General features: G+C 43.9%; 1 protein-coding gene across 1 annotated transcript in view; it reads left to right on the top strand.

Annotated features, from left to right (window-relative positions):
- Positions 1–767: 767 nt before the first annotated feature.
- The window catches only part of PLB1 (phospholipase B1), a 154,733-nt gene continuing 135,889 nt past the window's right edge, over positions 768–19,611 (top strand). Inside the window, exons 1-2 of the mRNA XM_057301323.2 lie at positions 768–1,014; positions 8,285–8,447. Of these exons, the coding sequence (XP_057157306.2) occupies positions 898–1,014; positions 8,285–8,447 (280 nt within the window). The 5' untranslated portion in view covers positions 768–897. The remainder of the gene's footprint in view (positions 1,015–8,284; positions 8,448–19,611) is intronic.

Genomic DNA, 19,611 nt, shown 5'->3' with positions numbered 1-19,611 from the left:
GAAAATATGTAGGGATTAGAATGGTGAAGATGTGGAATTTGAAAATTCTGTTTCCTCAAGTTTTCTCTTTGGGTGCTAACCTTGCAGTTACAAACAAAGCCCTTACTGAATCCATGAAGGAAGAGAGGAACAGGGCATGGCGGCTCATACCTGTAATCCTAACACTTTGGGAGGCTGAGGTGGGTGGATGGTTTGAGCATAGGAGTTCGAGATCAGTCTGGGCAACATGGTGAAACCCGTCTCTATAAAAAATACAAAAATTAGCCTGGCATGGTAGCACACACCTGTGGTCCCAGCTACTTGGGAGGTTGAGGTGGGAGGATGGATTGAACCCAGGAGGCAGAGGTTGCAGTGAGCCAAGTGAGCCAAGATTGAGCCACTGCACTCTAGCCTGGGTGACAGAGTGAGACCCTGTCTCAAAAAGAAGAACGAGAAGGAGGAGGAGAAGGAGGAGAAGGAGGGGGAGGGGAGGGGGATGGGAGGGGGAGGGGAGGGGGAGGAGGGGAAGGAACAGGAGGCTGCAATGTCTGCTAGTGGTGCCCAGAGGCAGAGGTGGTAGGCAGTCCCTCAAGATGGAGCCAGCTGAGATGGTAAACTCAGGGCTGTGCCCAGTCCAGCTCGATGTCCCTATGGCTGGAGGTCAGCACAGATCTCTCTGCCTAGCCAGGCCTAGTGGCCAGTCTGCATCAGGGCCCTGGGGACAGACGCCAGTCCCAGTCTCACCTCATCTTCTCCTGCCTACTCTTATACCACCACCCTCTCCCCAGGGAGTGACATCAAGGTCAATAGTGGGACTGCATAGCTGGGAGAGCAAGAAAGCTTGCACATCATTGCCAAAGCTATTAACACCCACGTGCCAGTGTCTGATGATGTTGACAGCTCAGCCCCAACAAGCTGATGACACCATGCCATGCCATCCTATGCCACGCCACCTCAATCCCCTGCTACACAGCCAAAGGCTCAGAGGCCCATTCCAGAGTGACTGCAGTGAGGATAAAGAGATTTCCCCAGCTGGTAAGTTGCCATGGCTGGGGCTAGAAAGGCTGTCTTTCTTCCCTGGACCCCTTGTCCAGCGGAAGCTTTTCTGGGCAGATGATCTCCTCTGAACACAGGCCAGGGGGATATATGGGGTCAGTGCCTGAGGCTTGGGGCTGTTGGAGCCAGGAGCCTCCCATTGTGATCTGGAGCACATGAGATTCCCAGGGGAAGACTAGGAGCCTTTAGTTATTTCTTTTGGATTTGAAGGACAGATTATAGCTCCCATGGACAGAATACAAAGGGAATTAAGTGAGGGAAAGATTAGCCCCATAGCAGGTGGTCCTACAGGATCCCCCTGGTGGGCAGAGCATCAAATTTCACACTTCTCTCCCCAGAGCCATCTCCTGGCCCTGCCACGTGGGAACAGGACACAGGGGATTTCAGCTCTAAAAGATCCAGGGAAGTTTCTCCCATGTGCCAGGACCCAGCAGCCATACTAGCCTGTCTCCATGGGACCCCCTCCCCAGAATGGAGATGGGGTGGACATGGGTTTTATGCGGTATCTGCTAGCACAGGGTCTGTATTGAGTCTCCATGGCTTGAACTTGGCCACTCCATGGCTGTGGTAGAGAGGAAAGGGCTCTGGCCTCTGCCTTAGTCGCAGAGCAGCCTTAGGCAACTTACTAATCCTCTTGGGGTTGTCTTATCAGTCAAACTGGAGTAGAAATACCACTGCTGCTCATGGCCATGGTGATCCAGTCTTATATCATGAGTGGAAAAGAACACTGGGCTTGGATCAGGGAACCCAAAACCCAGTACAGGCCCTTGCCTGCCTCTTTCCTTGCCTCAGTGTCCTCCTCTGTATGATGGGAAGAGGACTGGACTAGGTGGCTGTTAAGGTCCAGGTGCTCACTGACCAGTTCTGACCTAGTCCCTGTTGCTTTCCTGCCACTGGGTGGGATTCTCCCCAAGAAGGGGAGAAGGAAGGGGCACACTCGGGCATCCACAAGCTCGGATGGATGGGAGAATCCCGTTTGGGTCTCTGGTCCTTCTGAGATGGTACTAAGGGGGACGCTCTTCGGGTGCCTTCTGCTAGGACAAATGGTGCTTCCTCCACAGGGTAGTGGGGGCCCTGGGGCCCAGGCTGTATGATGATTGTGGTGGATGCTCAACGCAGACTCAGAGTCCAGGAGAGAAGGGCCTATTGTCCAGACTCTCCTAAAAAGTGGGTGCATGAGCTGAGGGCTGCTCCTTGCTGGCTCAGAATCAAGAGCCTTCCCGGCTTCATCCTGTGGGTGTTCAGGACATTTCACAGGTGCAGCTCGCAGTCACGCTGGGGACACATTAATGGATGCAGGGAGAAGACTTGGATCAGAGTCTCCTTTTAAACTTACTAGTTGGGTGATCTTAGCTGAGACTCTTAACCCCCTGAGGAATGTAGCTGGTATTAAATGAGACAACATTTATAAATTCGAATAACAAGATGCCTGGCACCTACTAGGTGCTCAACAAATGGTATTTAAATCTGGACCTGGATTGTAGGAGCTCCCGTGGGTTACAGATGGCCAAAGATGTTGACCCTCCGAGCCCTTCAGGACTACCAGGAGGGGCTTGGGGCTGTTTAGGACCTCTAGCTGATCATCTCAGGCCAAAGACTTCCTTCTCTGGTTTCCTTCTGTGCTCTTCAAAGATCACCATCTTCCGTGAGCTGGGAGGAGTACAGGTTGGGAAGCAAAGCACTAATAAAGTTCCCAGTCATTGCTAAAAGGGCTCTGGGGGTCTAGGAGGCCCTGAGTCTGAAATGGCAAGAGGGAGAGGAGAAAGAAAGGGACCAAAAGGCAGAGTAGCCGTCTGGCTTGGAGGATGCCTGGGCTTCCCATCACATTGCCACTGCCACGGTGGGGAAGGGATGAGATGAGCTTACACTGCATTCAAAAGAATGGAATCCATGCTGCCAGTCTCACAGCTGAGGAAACAGAGGCGTAAGGAAGAGGAAATGACTGCGGGTGATCATAGGCATCACCGTGGATCTGGGACTCCAGCCCACACGTCCTGGTGCTCAGTGACGGGCCTTCCTCAGGCACCAGAAACCAGCCCTTTCCCGCCTACTCCCTGACTTCTCAGAGAGAAGTCCCAGCACTTTACCCAGTGTCTTTTCCCTGGGTTTCCCATCTGGAGAGGCTGCCAGGTCAGCCTGATTTTGTCAGCGCTGAGTAGCCTGTCCTGGCATCCTGCTATGTCCAGTGAACCTTTGCCTTGTCTGAGACAGCAGACATGGAGCCCTCTTGTCCCTCAGTGCTGGGCACTAGGCAGGTCCCTGAGAGCTCTGGCTCTACTGGAGCAGGGGTTCTAGCCCTAACTGCAATCAGAATCTATTGATGAACTTTAAAAAGGATCAATGCCCATGTCCCACCCTGGACCAATTAAATCAGAATCTCTGAGAGTGAAGCCTGGGCACGAGTATTCTTTTAAAACGTTCCCCAGGTGGTTCCAGTGTGCAGCCAGGATTGAGAACCACTATGTGGAAGAATAATGCTGTGGCCTTGGGGAAGAGCTTGACCCATGAATGCCCATGTTACTTCTCCCTTGTCTGTTCCCATCATGCTTCATGGTATTGGGCAATGTACCTCTCTTTTTCCTCAGCTTTCTATCCTAAAATATGCTTTTATTCCTTATTACATCCTACTCTGCTGATCTGATCTTTTTATAGTGGTCTTGATCTCTTTCCTTTTATTCTGAGTTTCATTTATTTATTTATTCATCCAACATCCAACAAATGCCTGCTATGGCAGGCAGTATGCTAGGTGCTGGGAACATAGCAAAGAACAAGACAGGCCAGGTCCCTTCCCTCATGGAGGGTGCATTCTGCTGGGATTTGCCCTGTCAGTGTTTCTCTTTTTATTAATAAGGCTGTGATATTTGAAAACTATACTTTTTTCTAGAAATATATCACTAGTACCTTCTTCATTTTATCTCTTCCTTTTTCATCCCTTAATTAAGCTCTTCTTGTCTTTAGTATCTTGATTATAAGCAAAGCCTCTGTCCAAGGAAAGCTAAGTCAGCCCAGTTACTTGCATTAGACAATGTTTTGCATGCATGTACCCAGGTCTTATTGGAAATACACAGGAGCCCTGGCATCTAGATAATATGCCAGGTTTGGAGAGTCCAATCCAAGGTTCCTTTTACTTCTGTGAGTGGCAGGGGTGATGGAGAACACAGGCCAGTTAAACCAGTTGTTTCTTTGCCCCTGGAGAATACTCAGCCAGTGAATGAAGATTTGTGGGGGGCCTGGTATGTGTAGAACACTGGGCTAGGTGCTCCTGGGGGAAGAGTTTTGAGGGTGCTAAGATAGTAGGAACAGAAAGGCCCAGCCCCTCTCTTGCTGGGAACATAGGACCTTCTCCATGCAGAAGGCATGAACAATGCAAAGCCATCATGGTGAGGTTCAATAGGAACTTCAGAAAAGCTGAAACTTGAGGCAGGAAATCCCCAGGGCATTACTGCCATAATGCAGATTACCCTGAGATATAAGGTACTCTGCTTCCACCCCTCCCACAGTTCTGGTGTGTACCCTCCCTCTTCCAGTGGGGTGTCTTCCTAAAACAGGCATCAAGGGGTCCTTGTCCAAGATGGCAGGCTGCTGGTGCACACTTCCCATCACATTGGCAGAGCTCAGTCAGGTGCCAGGGACTAAATTTTCCTTGTTGAAAGAAGAGGACAAGTTGATTTACTCTCTGTTTACAGTCATTAAAAAGCTTGACCTGAAGCTGGGTGTGGTGGCATGCACCTATAATTCCAGCTGCTCGGGAAGCTGAGGCAGGAGGATTGCTTGAGGCCAGAAGTTTAAGGCTATAGTGTGCAATGATAATGCATGTGAATAACTACTGCAGTCCAGTCTGGGCAACAGAACAAGACCCTGTCTCTTAAAAAAAAAAAAAAAAAGCTTGCTTCTTCCTAAGACTCAGGGCCCTTTGTAGACATTGCTTCTAGCTCCTAACACAAGGGAATTGGGTCTAGCTACATCTTTAACCAGAAGGAAAAACAAACCTGTTTTATTTTTCTCAAAATCTAGGGATTTCTTTGTGGATCTATTACTCTCTAAAGTTGTGGTGGTTTTCAATTTTTTTTTTTTTCAGGGATGGTAGCACATGCCTTGCTCAGAGGTTTCTTGGCCACTGAAAGAAAAACATTAAGAAAAACATATTGCATCACTATAGGTAGCTGAAACAAAAGTTTTCCCGATACATTACTTACCCTTATTACATTGCTATGTCCTCAGATATTTTACATTCGATTTCATTTTTTTAAATGGGCTGATCATTAACCAAATCAGATTGACGGGATAATAATGGGTTGTAAACCCCCAGTTTGGAAAAATTCTCTTGGAAGGCCCACACTGCTTTAATCCACGTGGGCTCTGTGCCAGGAGCTTAGTCTAGCACCTCCTTGTGGATTCTTAGACAACAGCGAATGCTCAGCTGTGTTTTTTTGTTTTGTTTTGTTTTGTTTTTTTGAAACGGAGTCTTGCTCTGTCGCCCAGGCTGGAGTACAGTGGCGCAATCTCGGCTCACTGCAAGCTCCACCTCCCAGGTTCACGCCATTCTCCTGCCTCAGCCTCCCAAGTAGCTCGGACTACAGGCGCCCACCACCACACCTGGCTAATTTTTAGTAGAGATGGGGTTTCACCATGTTAGCCAGGATGGTCTCAATCTCCTGACCTTGTGATCCAGCCGCGCTGGCCTCCCAAAGTGCTGTGATTACAGACGTGAGCCACCGCGCCCAGCCTGAATGCTTAGCTTTTTCAGTGGCCAAGAAACCTCTGAGCAAGGCATGTGCTACCATCCCTGAAAGATGCTAATTCAGGGGCCTGTGCCTTTCCCAAAAGGAGCACCTGGGTGATTATTGCTAAAATCTGAAATGGAGAATATTTCTCATCCCCTTTTATAGGACATGTCCTCTTAGGACATTTTCTAGCAAAAGTCAGAGAACAAAAGTTTATGGACAAGTGATGGAGCCTTTGACTTCAGACGACTTTCTCCTTGTTTTCATAGCTGCTACTAGACCACATAGATAGTAGGTGCCAGTTAAGCTGCGATGCTGTAAGGGTGCCAAGAGGCTGGGCGACGTGGCTCATGCCTGTAAACGCAGCACTTTGGGAGGCCAAGGTGGGAGGATTGATTGAGCCCAAGAGTTCAAGACCAGCCTGGGCAGTATAGTGAGACCTCATCTCTATTTTTCAAAAAAATTTTTAAAAAGAGTGTCTAAGAAATGTTGCTTCCCCTACAGCCTCACAGTTGGTGAGGATTCCTTGATGCATGGATGGAACTCAGAGATTTATTCTACCTAAAAGGACATCCAGTCTATCCCATACCAAAATGCCTTCCCAAAATTCAAACGTTTTTAAGGCATTTCTCAATTTTTCTAAATGTGAAAGGAGTTAGAGGAAGGATGGTAACTCAGTTGGGCTGTGGTAGTCCTGGAGAGAAGCAGTTAAGAGATGGAGCGAGTACCTGGAGCGTGGAACCAACTTACTTCTGCCCATGCCCCATGTCCTTTCCACCCCACCTCCAGCTGGCCTGCACATGAGTGGGGACCTTGGCCTATTCAGCCCAGGCAAGTTCAATGATGCTCCTCAAAGCTGCTGGTGGCATGGAGCTGGGTAAACTCCTGACATCCTTAGTGGGACAGCAGCTCTGGCTTCTCATTGAACTTGGGGGCAGTTTGGTGAAGTTGACAAGTGTCTACATATCCAGGGACATCTGTGCTCACTTGTCCCCCACAGACCTTGGCCTTGGGTGTATTTTCTTCTTCCTTTTCTGTGTGTCTGTGTGTGCTGCCCTCTTCTAGGCTCTGGAACTAGCTGATGGCCAGCTGGACTAAGTGTGTCAGTGTCCACACACCTCTGGCATGTCCCAATACCCCCCTACAGTCCTGAGGCTTAGGCTAAGCCTTTGGCATTGGCTAAATCAGTGGTGACCCACAAGTCACATATTTTCTGAGCAGTTGAGAAAGGGAGACAACATCCTAAAACCAGAGATTCAGGAACAAAGGGCCACTCACTTCGTCTTCACTTTCTACTCAAGACAATAGAGGTTATAACAGTAATTAAAAACAATTTTTTTTTAATTGAGATGGAATCTTGCTCTTGTCCAGGCTGGAGTGCAGTGGTGCAATCATAGCTCACTGCAACCTTGAACTCTTGGGCTCAAGCAGTCCTCTTGCCTCAGCCTCCCAAGTAGCTGGGACTACAGGTGCATGCCACCATGCCTGGCTAATTTATTTTTATTTTTTATAGAGATGGAGTTGCCCAGGCTGGTTTTCAAACTCCTGGGTTCAAATAATCCTCCTTCTTTAGCCTTCCAAAGTGCTGGGATCACAGGTGTGAGCCACTGTGTCTGGCTGTGATTTTTAAATATGAGAAAAGTGGGTCAGCCAGGAGATCAGAATCTGAGGTTGGGTCATGGGAACCAGCCCTAGAGTCTTAGCTAGACCTCAGAAGTCAGGATCCCAGCCTCACACCCACAAGCATGGCCAGAAAGCAAGGATAATTTAAATATATTTGTTCCTATCAACCAAGGCAATTGTTTCTTGATATTTGTGTAAAAAATTTAAATTCTACTCTCAAGGGTATTTGTCACTCAGGCTTTAAATGCCAGCTTTGTCTGCCCAGTTTAGACCCAGCCTGCATTCCTGACTTAGTTTACCCAAAGGAAACGGCTGATTTTGTCAAACTTGGTTCCCCCTCTCTGGCTTGTATCTCTGAATTCAACATGCAGACAACAAATCTATGGTGTGCACATCCACCCAACACAACTGGCCACCCATGGGTTTGGAGATGGGGGGAACAGAAACAAACCTCTCTGTGTCATGCAAACCAGGGAACCTAGCAGAGCTTCTGAGACATGGTGGGAACACGTTTCACATTTGGAGGTAGGTTTATGGTTTACATTTGTTACAAGGTACTTTTGATCTCCTGGCTTACAGCTGAGAAAGCTGAGGCCACATTAAGGGATACACCCAAGTTCCCACAGCTGTGGTTGGTTTGGAATTCCGACCAGCACCTGGGATTCCCAGGCCCACGTTCTTCCCAGCAGACCCGAACACCGGCAATTTCTGGGCACCCACCATCATGGAAGGCTGTGTGGAGGCAGCTATGCGGCCCTGGTCTGTCAGTGTCTATGACTAGAACATGCTACCCATCATTGACTCATCTGCCTTAAGAACTCTTCCGCCTAAGTGTTAATATTTATCATTTACAGCCCGCCACTACCCCCTTTCAAAGGTGATCACAGTAAAATTTATGACAGGTGCTCTATCAGAACACAGAGGAGCATAAAAGCAGGAGGAGGTGTGATAGCCCATCCATCTGCTGGAGCAGCTCTTCCAGAGGCCTGAGTCACCTGGAGCATTCTGGCATGGGGCTGCGGCCAGGCATTTTCCTCCTGGAGCTGCTGCTGCTTCTGGGGCAAGGTAAGCGTGCCTTTTGCTCAGAGGACTACCAGTGGTTTAGCCCCGCTGGTGTCCCATGTTGCTTAGGCAATGGGTGTGTGAGAGGAGTGTGTGCTTTTGAAGAGATAAAGCACAAAGCGTACAGTTCAAGAATAAGAAGTCTGGTTTGCCTCCTGCGGAATGGGATACAGAGGCTGCCTACACAGGGTTACATGTCCCAAAGGCTGCCGGGAGCGAGGCAGATCTTGGGATAGGAGAGAAGTGCAGTCGGGTAGCAGTACCATGGTACAAAAAAAACCCTGGATTCTATTTGTTTGTGCTTTGTGGCTTTGGGCAAGTTCTTCCACCTCCCTGGACCTCGATTTTTTTCATCCTTAAAATGGAAATACTACTACTATGCACATTTTGATCATTACTATTACCATTTATGAGCTTTGTTTTGTTTTTGAAGGACAAAGGAAGACAGATTTCCAGATGATAAATTCTAAAAGATTGCCTACATTCTTTAGTGCTGCTAAACAGAGTGCTGAGCTTTCATTGAACTGAGTGGGCAACCAGCCAGGGCTTTCCATTCCCCCCAACATTAATGACTGTGGGTAGATTGTGCCTCTGCCACAATCCCTCTCTGCCCCTCTTCTTCCCATCATTGGCTCTCCCTTTGCTTAGGAAGGCAGAATCTTTTAAACTGAAAAGGGCCTTAAAGATCTTTCATCTTCTCCAGATGAGAGGACGGGGTCTGGAGTGAGAAGGCACTTGCCCTTGACTCCCCAGAGAGAGTGGAGGAGGCATGGGACAGAGTCCTGGGCCTGCCTAGGGTCTGAGCCCATGCTTGAGGCTTCTCTGGGGCAAGTCAGTTACCGCTCTGAGCCGTGGGGGAGAATGACGATGCTTGCTATGCCTTCTGCACAGGATGATTGTATTTCTTTGATTACTAATGAGGCCAAGGAGTGTTTTCATAGAGATTGTTTGAGTTTCTCTTTTGTGAAGTGCCTGTTGAAGTCTTTTCCCTATTGATTTTTTAGGAGTTCTCCATATATGCTGTGTACTAGCTCTTTGGAGGTTACATATATGACAAATATCTTCTTCCACTGTGAAGCTTGTCCTCCTACTCTATGGGGACTTTTGATGAGCAAAATTCTTAATTTTGTGTAAATAAATGTAGACCACCCAAATGAGGACAAACAGAGGCTACTTATTCAGAGCTCGCTGTAGCGAGACATAACTTATGTTTGGCCAAGATTCAAAGGCAGGCAGGGGAGTGGGAAAGCTTCACAGTGGAAAAAAGGGAAATCTTCAGATCTGCTCTGGTTGGAGGTTGTTGGTATCAGGGACCAGCTGACTAGAGGCACGGCATCTGAAGTTATCCAGTTGGGAGTGTATCTGGCTTTCTCTGAGTGGTCCTGAGTTGGAAGCAGAGCAAAAAATAGAGAAGATGGCAGTCATTAACCAAACCTGACCATTCTGGGCTGATTGCTGCAGAGGCTGCAGTTTGGTTCTCTGGCCTGGCCGATTGCAGACTGTGGCTCAGAATTCTGTTATCATATGTGGTCCTACCGTTGTCCATTTGTATATTCTCTATTTTTTTTTTTTTTTTTGAGACAGAGTCTGGCTGTGTCACCCAGGCTGGAGTGCAGTGGCTTGGTCTCAGCTCACCGCAACCTCTGCCCTCCAGGTTCAAGCAATTCCCCTGCCTCAGCCTCCTGAGTAGCTGGGATTACAGGTGCCTGCCGCCATGGCTGGCTAATTTTTGTATTTTTAGTAGAGACGGGGTTTCACCATGTTGGCCAGGCTGGTCTCAAACTCCTAATCTTAAGTGATCTGCCTGCCTCGGCCTCCCAAAGAGCTGGGATTACAGGTGTGAGCCACCATGCCCGGCCTTTATTCTTAAGTATATGTATTTTAAATCTTCCTTTATGGTTTGTGCTCTTTGTATCTTAAAGAACTCCTCTCCTACCTCGAGGTCATGAAGATATCTTATATTTCCTTCTAAAAGCTTTATAAATTTACTTTTCTCGTTTAAGTCAATCACCCTACATCTGGGATTGACTTTTATGAATAGTATATGAGAGGAACCCAATGTTGTCATTATTATTTCTTTTTGAGATAGAGTCTCACTCTGTCACCTAGGCTGGAGGGCAGTGGTGCAATTATGGCTTATTGTAGCTTCAACCTCCCAGGCTCAAGTAATCCTCCCACCTCAGCCTCCCAAGTAGCTGGGACCACACACCCACTCAGGTTATATAATCAAAATATTGTGTTCAGGCACATGCCACCATGCCTGGCTAATTTTAGTATTTTTTGTAGAAAAAGGAGTTTCACCATGTTGCCCAGGCTAGTCTCGAACTCCTGGGCTCAAGCAATCTTCCTGTCTTGGCCTTCTAAAGCACTGGGATTACAGGTATGAGCCACCACATCCAGCCCCTCATTTTTTTAAATGCAGATACCCAGTTGTCTCACTACCATTTATTGAAAAATCGGTTGTCTCCCTACCACTGTGAAGAGCTACCTCTGTTTGTACATTAAGGATTCATGCATGTTTCTATCTGTGTCAGTTCTCTTTTTTGCTCTATTAGTCCTTGTCTATCTCAGGGCCAATAACCCATTATCTTAATTCTGTAGCTTTATATTAATTTCTGTTTTTGAGAAAAGAAGTCTTCCTATTTTTTCTTCTTCAGAAGTGCCTTGGCTTTGAATTTCCATGTAAATTGTACTATCAGCTTGGCAGTTTCCACTGGAGAAAACCTGTTGGGATTTTGATAGAGATTGCTTTGAATTCTATGAATCAAGTTGGGGAAAATAGACATCTTTACAATATTGAGCCTTTCAAGTCATGACCATGTATTTAGATCTTTAATGCCTCTCAAAGTTTTCTCTGTTGCAGGCATGGACATATTTTGTTAAATTTATTCCTAGGTTTAGATATTTTTGTTGTGTGGCAAGTGGGTTTTAAAATTTTTATTTTGAAAATGTTTGTTATTGATATATAGAAATAAAATGAATTTTGTGTTGATTTTGAACTCAACTAAACTTAAAAATTTTAATAATTTATATATTCTTTTGGGTTTTCTATTAGGTTGGTGCAAAAGTGATTGCTGTTTTTGCCATTACTTTTAATGCTGTTTAATGCTCCCACCAGAAAAGCTAATGCACATAGCGTTGTTCCAACTGACCTTTTAAAAAATAAAATAGAGAATCCAGGCTCAAGTCTGGATTAGTTCTCTATTGCTTTGTAACAAAGCAATGGCAAAATAGCACTCACTTTTGCACCAACCTAACACACATAATCCTGCCAATAATGACGGTGTTGTTACTTCCTCTTCAATCTGTGTACCTTTATTTCTTTTTCTTATCTTACTGTGCTGGCTGGTGCCTGCACAACAGTTTTTTGTTTTTTTTTTTCAAAGAGGTGATGATACCAAAGATAGTATTCTTATATTATTCCCAAGTTCAAAAGGAAAATGTTAAGCTGGACGTGGTGGCTCACACCTGTAATCCTAGCACTTTGGGAGGCCGAGGTAGGTGCATCACCCGAGGTCAGGAGTTTGAGACCAGCCTCACCAACATGGTGGAACCCTATCTCTACAAAAATACAAAAATTAGCCAGACGTGATGGCGGTTGCCTGTAATCCCAGCTGTTCAGGAGGTTGAGGCAGGAGAATTGCTTGAACCTGGGAGGTGGAGGTTGCAGTAAGCCGAGATTGCACCACCGTACTCCAGCCTGAGTGACAGAGCCAGACTCTGTCTCAAAAAAAAAAAAAAAAGGAAAGTGTTTAATTTCTCATCAGTAATTGTGCTGTTTGCTAATGGCTTTTTTTGTAGATAAGCTCTATGAGATTAAGAAACCTTTATTCCAAATTTGCTAAGAGATTTTTTAAAATGAGAAGTGGATGTTGAAATTCATCTAATGCTTTTTCCGTATTTATTGAGATGATTGTGTGACTTACTCCTTTTATCTGCTAATGTTGTGAATTAAATAAATTGACTTTTTATTATTTTGTTCATTTCTTCAGTCATTGCTTATTAGATTTATCAGAGACCACACGTTGCATTTATTTGTCCTGTCTCTTTAATCTCTTTTCATCAAGAATAGTTCTCTTGGCTTTTTGTTTGTTTCTTTTGTGTCAATGAACATCTTCAGCTGGTTTTTGTGTATGAACAACAAACAGTGATGTTCATGAATCCCCTAGTTGGTGATGCCAAATTTGATAATTTGGTGAAGTTGTGGCTGCCTGACTTTTTTCCCTTGTGAAGGTACCTTCCCCATGTGGTTTATAAATTATCCATAGGGAGATACTGTGAGACTGTGTGATTACCCTTTTTCCCAGTGATTTTTAGCGTCCATTGATACTTCTTGCCTAAATTTTTACCATGGTGATTGGAAGATGGTGATTTTTCTATCATTCCTTCTTCCTTCTGCTATTGTCAGTTGGGTTTCCTCCATAAAAAAGAGATTCCCTTTTTTCCCCCACTTAAAAAAATATTTAACTGAACTCCCCCCTCCTTTTTATCTTATCTTTTTCATATGAAATTCATCTATGGGGGGCTAAGCAGGGAGGATAGCTTGAACCCAGGAGTTGGAGACCAGCTTGGGCAATATAGTGAGACCCTGTCTCAAAAGAAAAGAAAAGAAAAGAAATTCACTTATGGACTCTTATTAATCTGTGTGTTGTAATCCAGGCCTGTTATTTTTCATTTTGATGCCAAAGTTATTACAGATTTGGCCAGTGAGAGCCTCTTCAAGGTAACTTCTGTGGCCCTATCAATTTTTAAGCACTTTTAAACTTCATGGTACAAGATTTTCCCCGCTAACCTTGTATTTCCTCTATCCCAAACCTGGAATCAGCTGTTTCTTCAAGGCTTCCATTGGTAGGGGAGTGTTATTTAGAAACCAAGGTCCAGGTGCTAGGAATGTTTGTTGATGCTGAAGTGTTATTGTCTAGGCCCTTTCAGTGACAAAACTAAGAAATGTAGTTTTCTTTTTTAAAAACACCCAATAAATGTATAAAGTTATCTTTAATTTAGGTAGAATTATACTTTTTCATCTCCTTCTTTCATTCCATATTTGTATTGTCCTTCACCCACAGTGCAAATCTGGGTTACAGACACATCAATGAATTTACTCACTTACTGAATCCTACAATACATACAACACAGTACTGGAATTGCTATGACAACACCACCACCAACAAATGAAGTTCAAAATTCCTTTGCCATACTTCCGTCCTTTAGAATATATCCCACTCAGGGTGTATAATCAAAATATTGTGTTCAAAATCACTTGAATTTTTTTTGGTTCTCTCTGTGTAATTATATAACCTAGTTGGCATACAGTTAAGTGTGTCTGTATTTAATTTTGTGTTTCTTCAGTTCTTGCTGTTTACTAAGTTATTTCAATATATAAAACATTAACATGGTTCAAAAGTCGAAACTATATGAAAAGATGTACTCAGAGAGGTCCCATCCCCTTCCCCTACCCTTTCTATCCCATTTCTGTCATTCCTGTAGGTAACCAATTTTATTAGTTTAATATCCTTTTTCTTTTTGAGAAAATATATTCTTATTTTCCTTTATTCTTGCACAAGATAACCTACTATACATGTTTTTTGCATTTTGATTTTTTTACTTAATTATATGTCCTGAAAATTGTACTACGTCGGTTCAGAGATCTTTATTTTTTTCCAACTGCAGAATATTCCAGTATGTACCATATATTCCACCAGCCTCCCAACATGGCCATTAGGTGGTTTCCAATATTTTGCTATTACAAATACTACTGTCATGAACAGTCACATGCATGTATCTTTTTCAAGTTCAGCTTATGCTAGGCTATCCATCTAACTTAGGATAAATTCCTGGAACTGGGATTTCTGGGTCAGAGGGTGAACACACATATAGATTTGTTAGGTATTACCAAATTTCCCTCCATAAGGATTGTACCAATTTGCATTCCTACCAGCAATATATATGAAATTGCTTATTTTTTCATAGCTTGACAATAAAGCTATATTGACAATAAAGCATGCAGTCAAGACTTAGAATTTTTGCAAATGTCATAGGTAAGAAACATTTTAGTTTATCTTATTACAATGTAATTTGATTATGTTTTCATATTTTTAAGGACCATGTGGTCTCAAGGTTACAAAAAGCAATGGGAAATGAATATTTTCCTATTCAGTTAGATGATAGCCTTTGGGAATCATACATACATACATAACATATGTATATGTGTGTGTTCATATTAAGGAAATAACCATAAATTTCTACATCCTTGAGTTTTAATTCATCAGAAATTCATATTAAATTTTGTTAAAGGCCTTTTCAGCATGTATAGAAATAATCATATGATTATTTACTCTTAGATCTATTATGTTGAGTTATATTAATAGACTTGCTAATACTGAATGATCCATTGGGATCGTATACCCATTGCTGGCATAAAATCAAGTTGATCATGGTGTATCTCTTTCCTTATATTGCTAGGCTTAGTTTGCTAACAATTGTTTCAGGTTATTTTTCTTATATGCCCATGAATGAGAGTGAGTTATAAGTTTCTTTTTTCTCTCTGCCCTTGCTGGATTTGGGTACCAATGTTTTACAGTCTCATAAAATATATTTTGGAGTGTTCCTATTTTTCTGTTTTCTGGAATAGTTTGTAATAATAATGGATTTTTTTTCCTTTTAATGTTTGGTAGAACTTGCCAATGAAGCCGTCTGGTCTTGGAATATTATTTTTTGGTAGATTTCTGACTACCGCTTCAATTTCTTTAGCACTTATAGAATTAGTCATATTTTCTTTTTCTTAAATCCACTTTGGAAAGTTTTTTTTTCTAGGAATGTGTCCATTTCGAGTAAATTTGCTAGTGGTTTGGCATAAAATTTGTGTATGGTTTTCTGTTATCCCTTCAATACCTGTAGCTTCTGTAGTCATGTCCTTCTTTTTGTTTCTGGTACTGATTATTTATGATTTATCTTACCAGAGGTTTGTCTACTTTATTATTTTTTTCAAACCAATTTTTTATTTTTATTTTTTATTTTTTGAGAAAGGTCTAACTCTGCTGTCCAGGTTGGAGTGCAGTGGCCTGATCACAGCTCACTGCTGCCTCGACCTCTGGGCCTCAAGAGTTGCTCTCTCTCCAGGCTCCCAAGTAGCTGGGACCACAGGTGCATACTACCACACCTGTTAATTAAAAAAAAAAATTTGTAGGGAGGGAGTCTCACTATCTTTCCCAGGCTGGTCTTGAACTCCTAGGCTCAAGCTATCCTCCAACAGCCTCTCAAAGTGTTGGGATTACAGGCATGAGCCACCATATCTGGCTTTTATTGATCTTCTATGTCACCGTTCTCTATCGAGGCATAGCAAACTACCCCAAATCTCAGTGACTTACAGTAGCAACCACTTCATTTACTCACAGTTCTGTGAACCTGCAGCTTGGGAAGACTTCAGCAGAAACATCTCATCCCTGTTCCACATAGTATCATCTGGGATTGACTTGGTGGGTCCCAAATGAGATGTCTGGGGACTTGGTACTGGGACCTGGGTGTCTTCATGTTCCCCTACTTGGCCTTTGTTTCTGTATGCGCAGTCTGGACTTCTTTACGTGGGGACCCAAGGTCCCAAAAGAGCACAAACAGAAGCCACAAAGCCTTCTAATGTCCGGTCCCCAAAGTCATTTCTGCTGCTTCTATGAGTCAATGCAAGTTTCTGTAGTAGCCTGGATTCAAGGTGAAGGAAATAGACGTTGCCTCTTGATGGGAAGAATGGCAAAAGTCACATTGCAAAAGGGCATACAGGATGAGACGAAATACTGTGGCCATCTTTGGAAAAATATACCATCGTCTATATTGTATGTTTGTTTTCCAGTTCATTCATTTATGTAAATTTATCTTGCTTGGCCTTTTTAGCACATCCTGAATCTGTGGCTTAATTACTTCCATCAGTTTTGAAAAATTCTCAACCAGTATCTCTTGAAATGTTGCCTCTACTTGATTATTTCTGCCTTTTCCTTCTGGAATGCCAGCACAACGTTTGGCCTGCTCACTCCATGTACCGTGTCTCTTAACCTCTCTACCAACTTTACCATCTTCTTGTCTTTCTATACTGCATTCTAAGTAATTTATTATGATACATCTTCTAGCTTATTCAGTCTCCTTCAGTTGCGTCTAATTTTCTGTTAAACCTGATCATTGAAGATTTTGAAAATTGGTGATTTTATTTTTCAAATTTAACTTACATTTGGTTTCTTACCAAATTGGTAATTAAATAACTTTGGATTCCCATAAAAACTTCAAGTTTGTCTTATTTTAAAAAACATAGTCATTTTAAGGGCCAGGCGCAGTGGCTCACGTCTGTTATCCCAGCACTTTGGGAGGCTGAGGCAGGCAGATCACTTGAGGTCAGGAGTTCGAGACCAGCCTGGCCAACATGGTGAAACCCCATCTCTACTGAAAATACAAAAATTAGCTGGGTATGGTGGTGTGTGCCTGTAGTCCCGATACTCAGGAGGTTGAGGCAGGAGAATTACTTGAACCTGGGAGGTGGAGGTTGCAGTGAGCCGAGATTGGGCCACTACATTCCAGCCTGGGCAACAGAGTGAGACTCAGTCTCAAAAAAACAAAACAACAACAACAACAACAAAAATTCATTTTGAAATTTTACAATTTTGATGATTTTAGTATCCAAAGTCTTTGTGATCTGTTTCTTTTGTTCTCCTGCTGATTCTTGCTCATATGTACCTAATTTCTTTATGTACTATACCTGGTTATCTTTTATTGCATGCTGCTCAGACTCCTTGAAAATGTACTTATGAGATTCTTTGAGGCCTAGGATGAAGGTGAATGTCTTCAGAGAAGATATAAGTGTTCATTCTGTTGGGCACTGGGGATGTTATCACATTTGAGGATCACTTCAAACTAAATTCATGGTGTGAGGCTCCCTGGAAAAACCAGGCTCTATGATAAGCACAGTTCATGTATAACAGCCTTCCTTTAAGATGGCCTGTGCTATTTTTCCCATTTTACAGATGAGAAAACTGAGAAGCTAGGTAACTTATCCAAAATCATCCAGCTAATTAGTACAGGAAGCTGAGGTCAGTCCTGGGCTTGGATCCAGGGCCAGCACCTTTCGCTACCTTACAATATAATAGAGCTCGAGGGAAGAACCAAAATTAGACTTTTATTTAAACTTTTAAATGGACTCAACAAGCAATACATATGAAAACAGATTCCTGCTTTGAATGTTTTGGCTTATAAAACTGAAATATCATTAACTCAACTGCAGTCGGCAAAAGCAAGTTGGCAAGAAATCATTGTATCTAATAAAATACCATTTTTGCTAGAATTTTATTTTCCTCGAATGGGTCAGAAGTTCCCAGAAGATTGTCATGCCTGTGGGAAAAACTTGTTGCCTTGGTAACGTACCCATGACAGGCCTGTCAATGCAAAACCAACGGTGGGAGCTGGGTGAACTCATTGAGTGAGAAAAGGATACCTTTTCATTACTAAAACAAGCTAGGTAACATTTGTTTTGCAAGAGCCCAGGGTTCTTCCTGAAGGTTGGCTTTCCTTCCCTTCCTGCAGGAAGTTTTCCCAAGCCTTCTAGAAATACAGTCTTTCTAAATAAGAGTAGAAAGGGATATTTGAGAACTTTTGGTGGCCTGAGTCCTTCAAATTATTGATGCAAGATCAGGGAGAACCTGCTTGGGTCACACACCTAGTTGGTGGCATAGCCATCTCCGAATCTCTGGTGTTAGACTCTACATCCCAATGCCTCCAACCCCATCCCCAACCCTCACTTCAACTCACACACTTGTCTCCAAATGTCTGCTTTGGACACTTGAGCACAGGTATGGGGTTTTCTCTAGAGGCTCAGAAGTTCTACTTTCCTGGGATGTCATCTGTGCCTTGTAGATTTCTAGGACTTTATTGTCAATCATCATTTTCATCAAGTTGCATTTTTGTTACTGTCAATTAACTGAGCACCCTTCTAAAAACCCAAGTTGGGCTGTGCCTGGCTGGTAGTTACTAAATCAAATGTTAAGGAACCCTCTGGGGAGAGAGAAAGGAGCCGCATAAAATCACTGGAGAAGAATTAAGCACCAAAATAGGTGCAAGCAGCTGTAATAAAAGCAACAGGATTCAGAGAGCTGAGAGATGAATGTGGGCTGGAGGAATCTCATGTGGGAGGTGAAACTCAATTGCTCACTGAAGGGTGAGTGGGACTGAGATAAACACCAAGGAGCAGAGAGGGCAGGCAAGGGGAGGGCATGGCAATGATGGGTTTGAGGAACAGGAGCAGGCTGGCTGAACTGGAGTGTGGGGTTGGTGTAGGGCAAAATGAGGAGTTAAGGTAGGACAATTAAACCCCGGTGCAAGGAGAGTGGAGATTTTTCAGAGTGCCTTTTAGCTTAAAGAGACTTCTAAAATGATTGAATCCAAATCTTTTATTTTACATTTACAAAAACTAAACTGGTGGAGTGACCGGCCTAAGGTCATGCAGCAAGCGTGGAATTTTAATTTGCTGTAGTGGGAAATGGGGAACTATAGAAAGTTCTTTAGCAGGGGAGTGGCATGACGCAAGTGGTATTTTGGGCAAGATGAGTCCTCCAGCTCCAGACATAAAAGGTCATGAGTCAAAAGAGGCACCACCTTGGTGAACAGAGCCCTGGATCATAGGAAGGGGCCCAGCAGGGATTTGGCTGGGCTCTGGGAAGGGTAAGTGCTTTTCTTCAAGCCTTAGGCCACCATTTCCTTTTGCATTATTGCATCTCTGAGAATGAGGGGTCCTAAGCCTCCCTTCCTTCACACCACAACTTCCCAGTTGTCTCTGGGAGGAGACCTTCCTGACGGTCTCCCTTCCTGAGACTCCCTTCTTGTTGGGGCTTACTGATCAACACACCTGCCGCCATCCAGCTTTGAGGAATCCCTGGTCCCGTTTAAAGTTCTGGCCAATGGTGGCTGAGGTGAAGCTAGAGCTGCTGCTGATTGTGGAAGATATTAGTATAGGAGGAGTCAGGGCTCTGGAACCTGCCATTGTCAAGGTCTGCTTGTTCATCTTCACCATGGGACTGTCTTCTACAGGTTGCTCCTTCCTGGCTCTGGGTTGGCCTCAGCTGTCCCTGTCTTAGTCTGTAGTGTGCTGCTATAATACCACAGACTGGGTCATTTATAATGAACAGAAATTTATAGT

Source organism: Pan paniscus, chromosome 12, assembly GCF_029289425.2.
Source record: "Pan paniscus chromosome 12, NHGRI_mPanPan1-v2.0_pri, whole genome shotgun sequence".
In the NCBI taxonomy this organism is placed as follows: Eukaryota; Metazoa; Chordata; class Mammalia; order Primates; family Hominidae; genus Pan; species Pan paniscus.
Note: the sequence above shows the minus strand (reverse complement) of the source record. Positions and strands in the feature narration are given on the sequence as shown.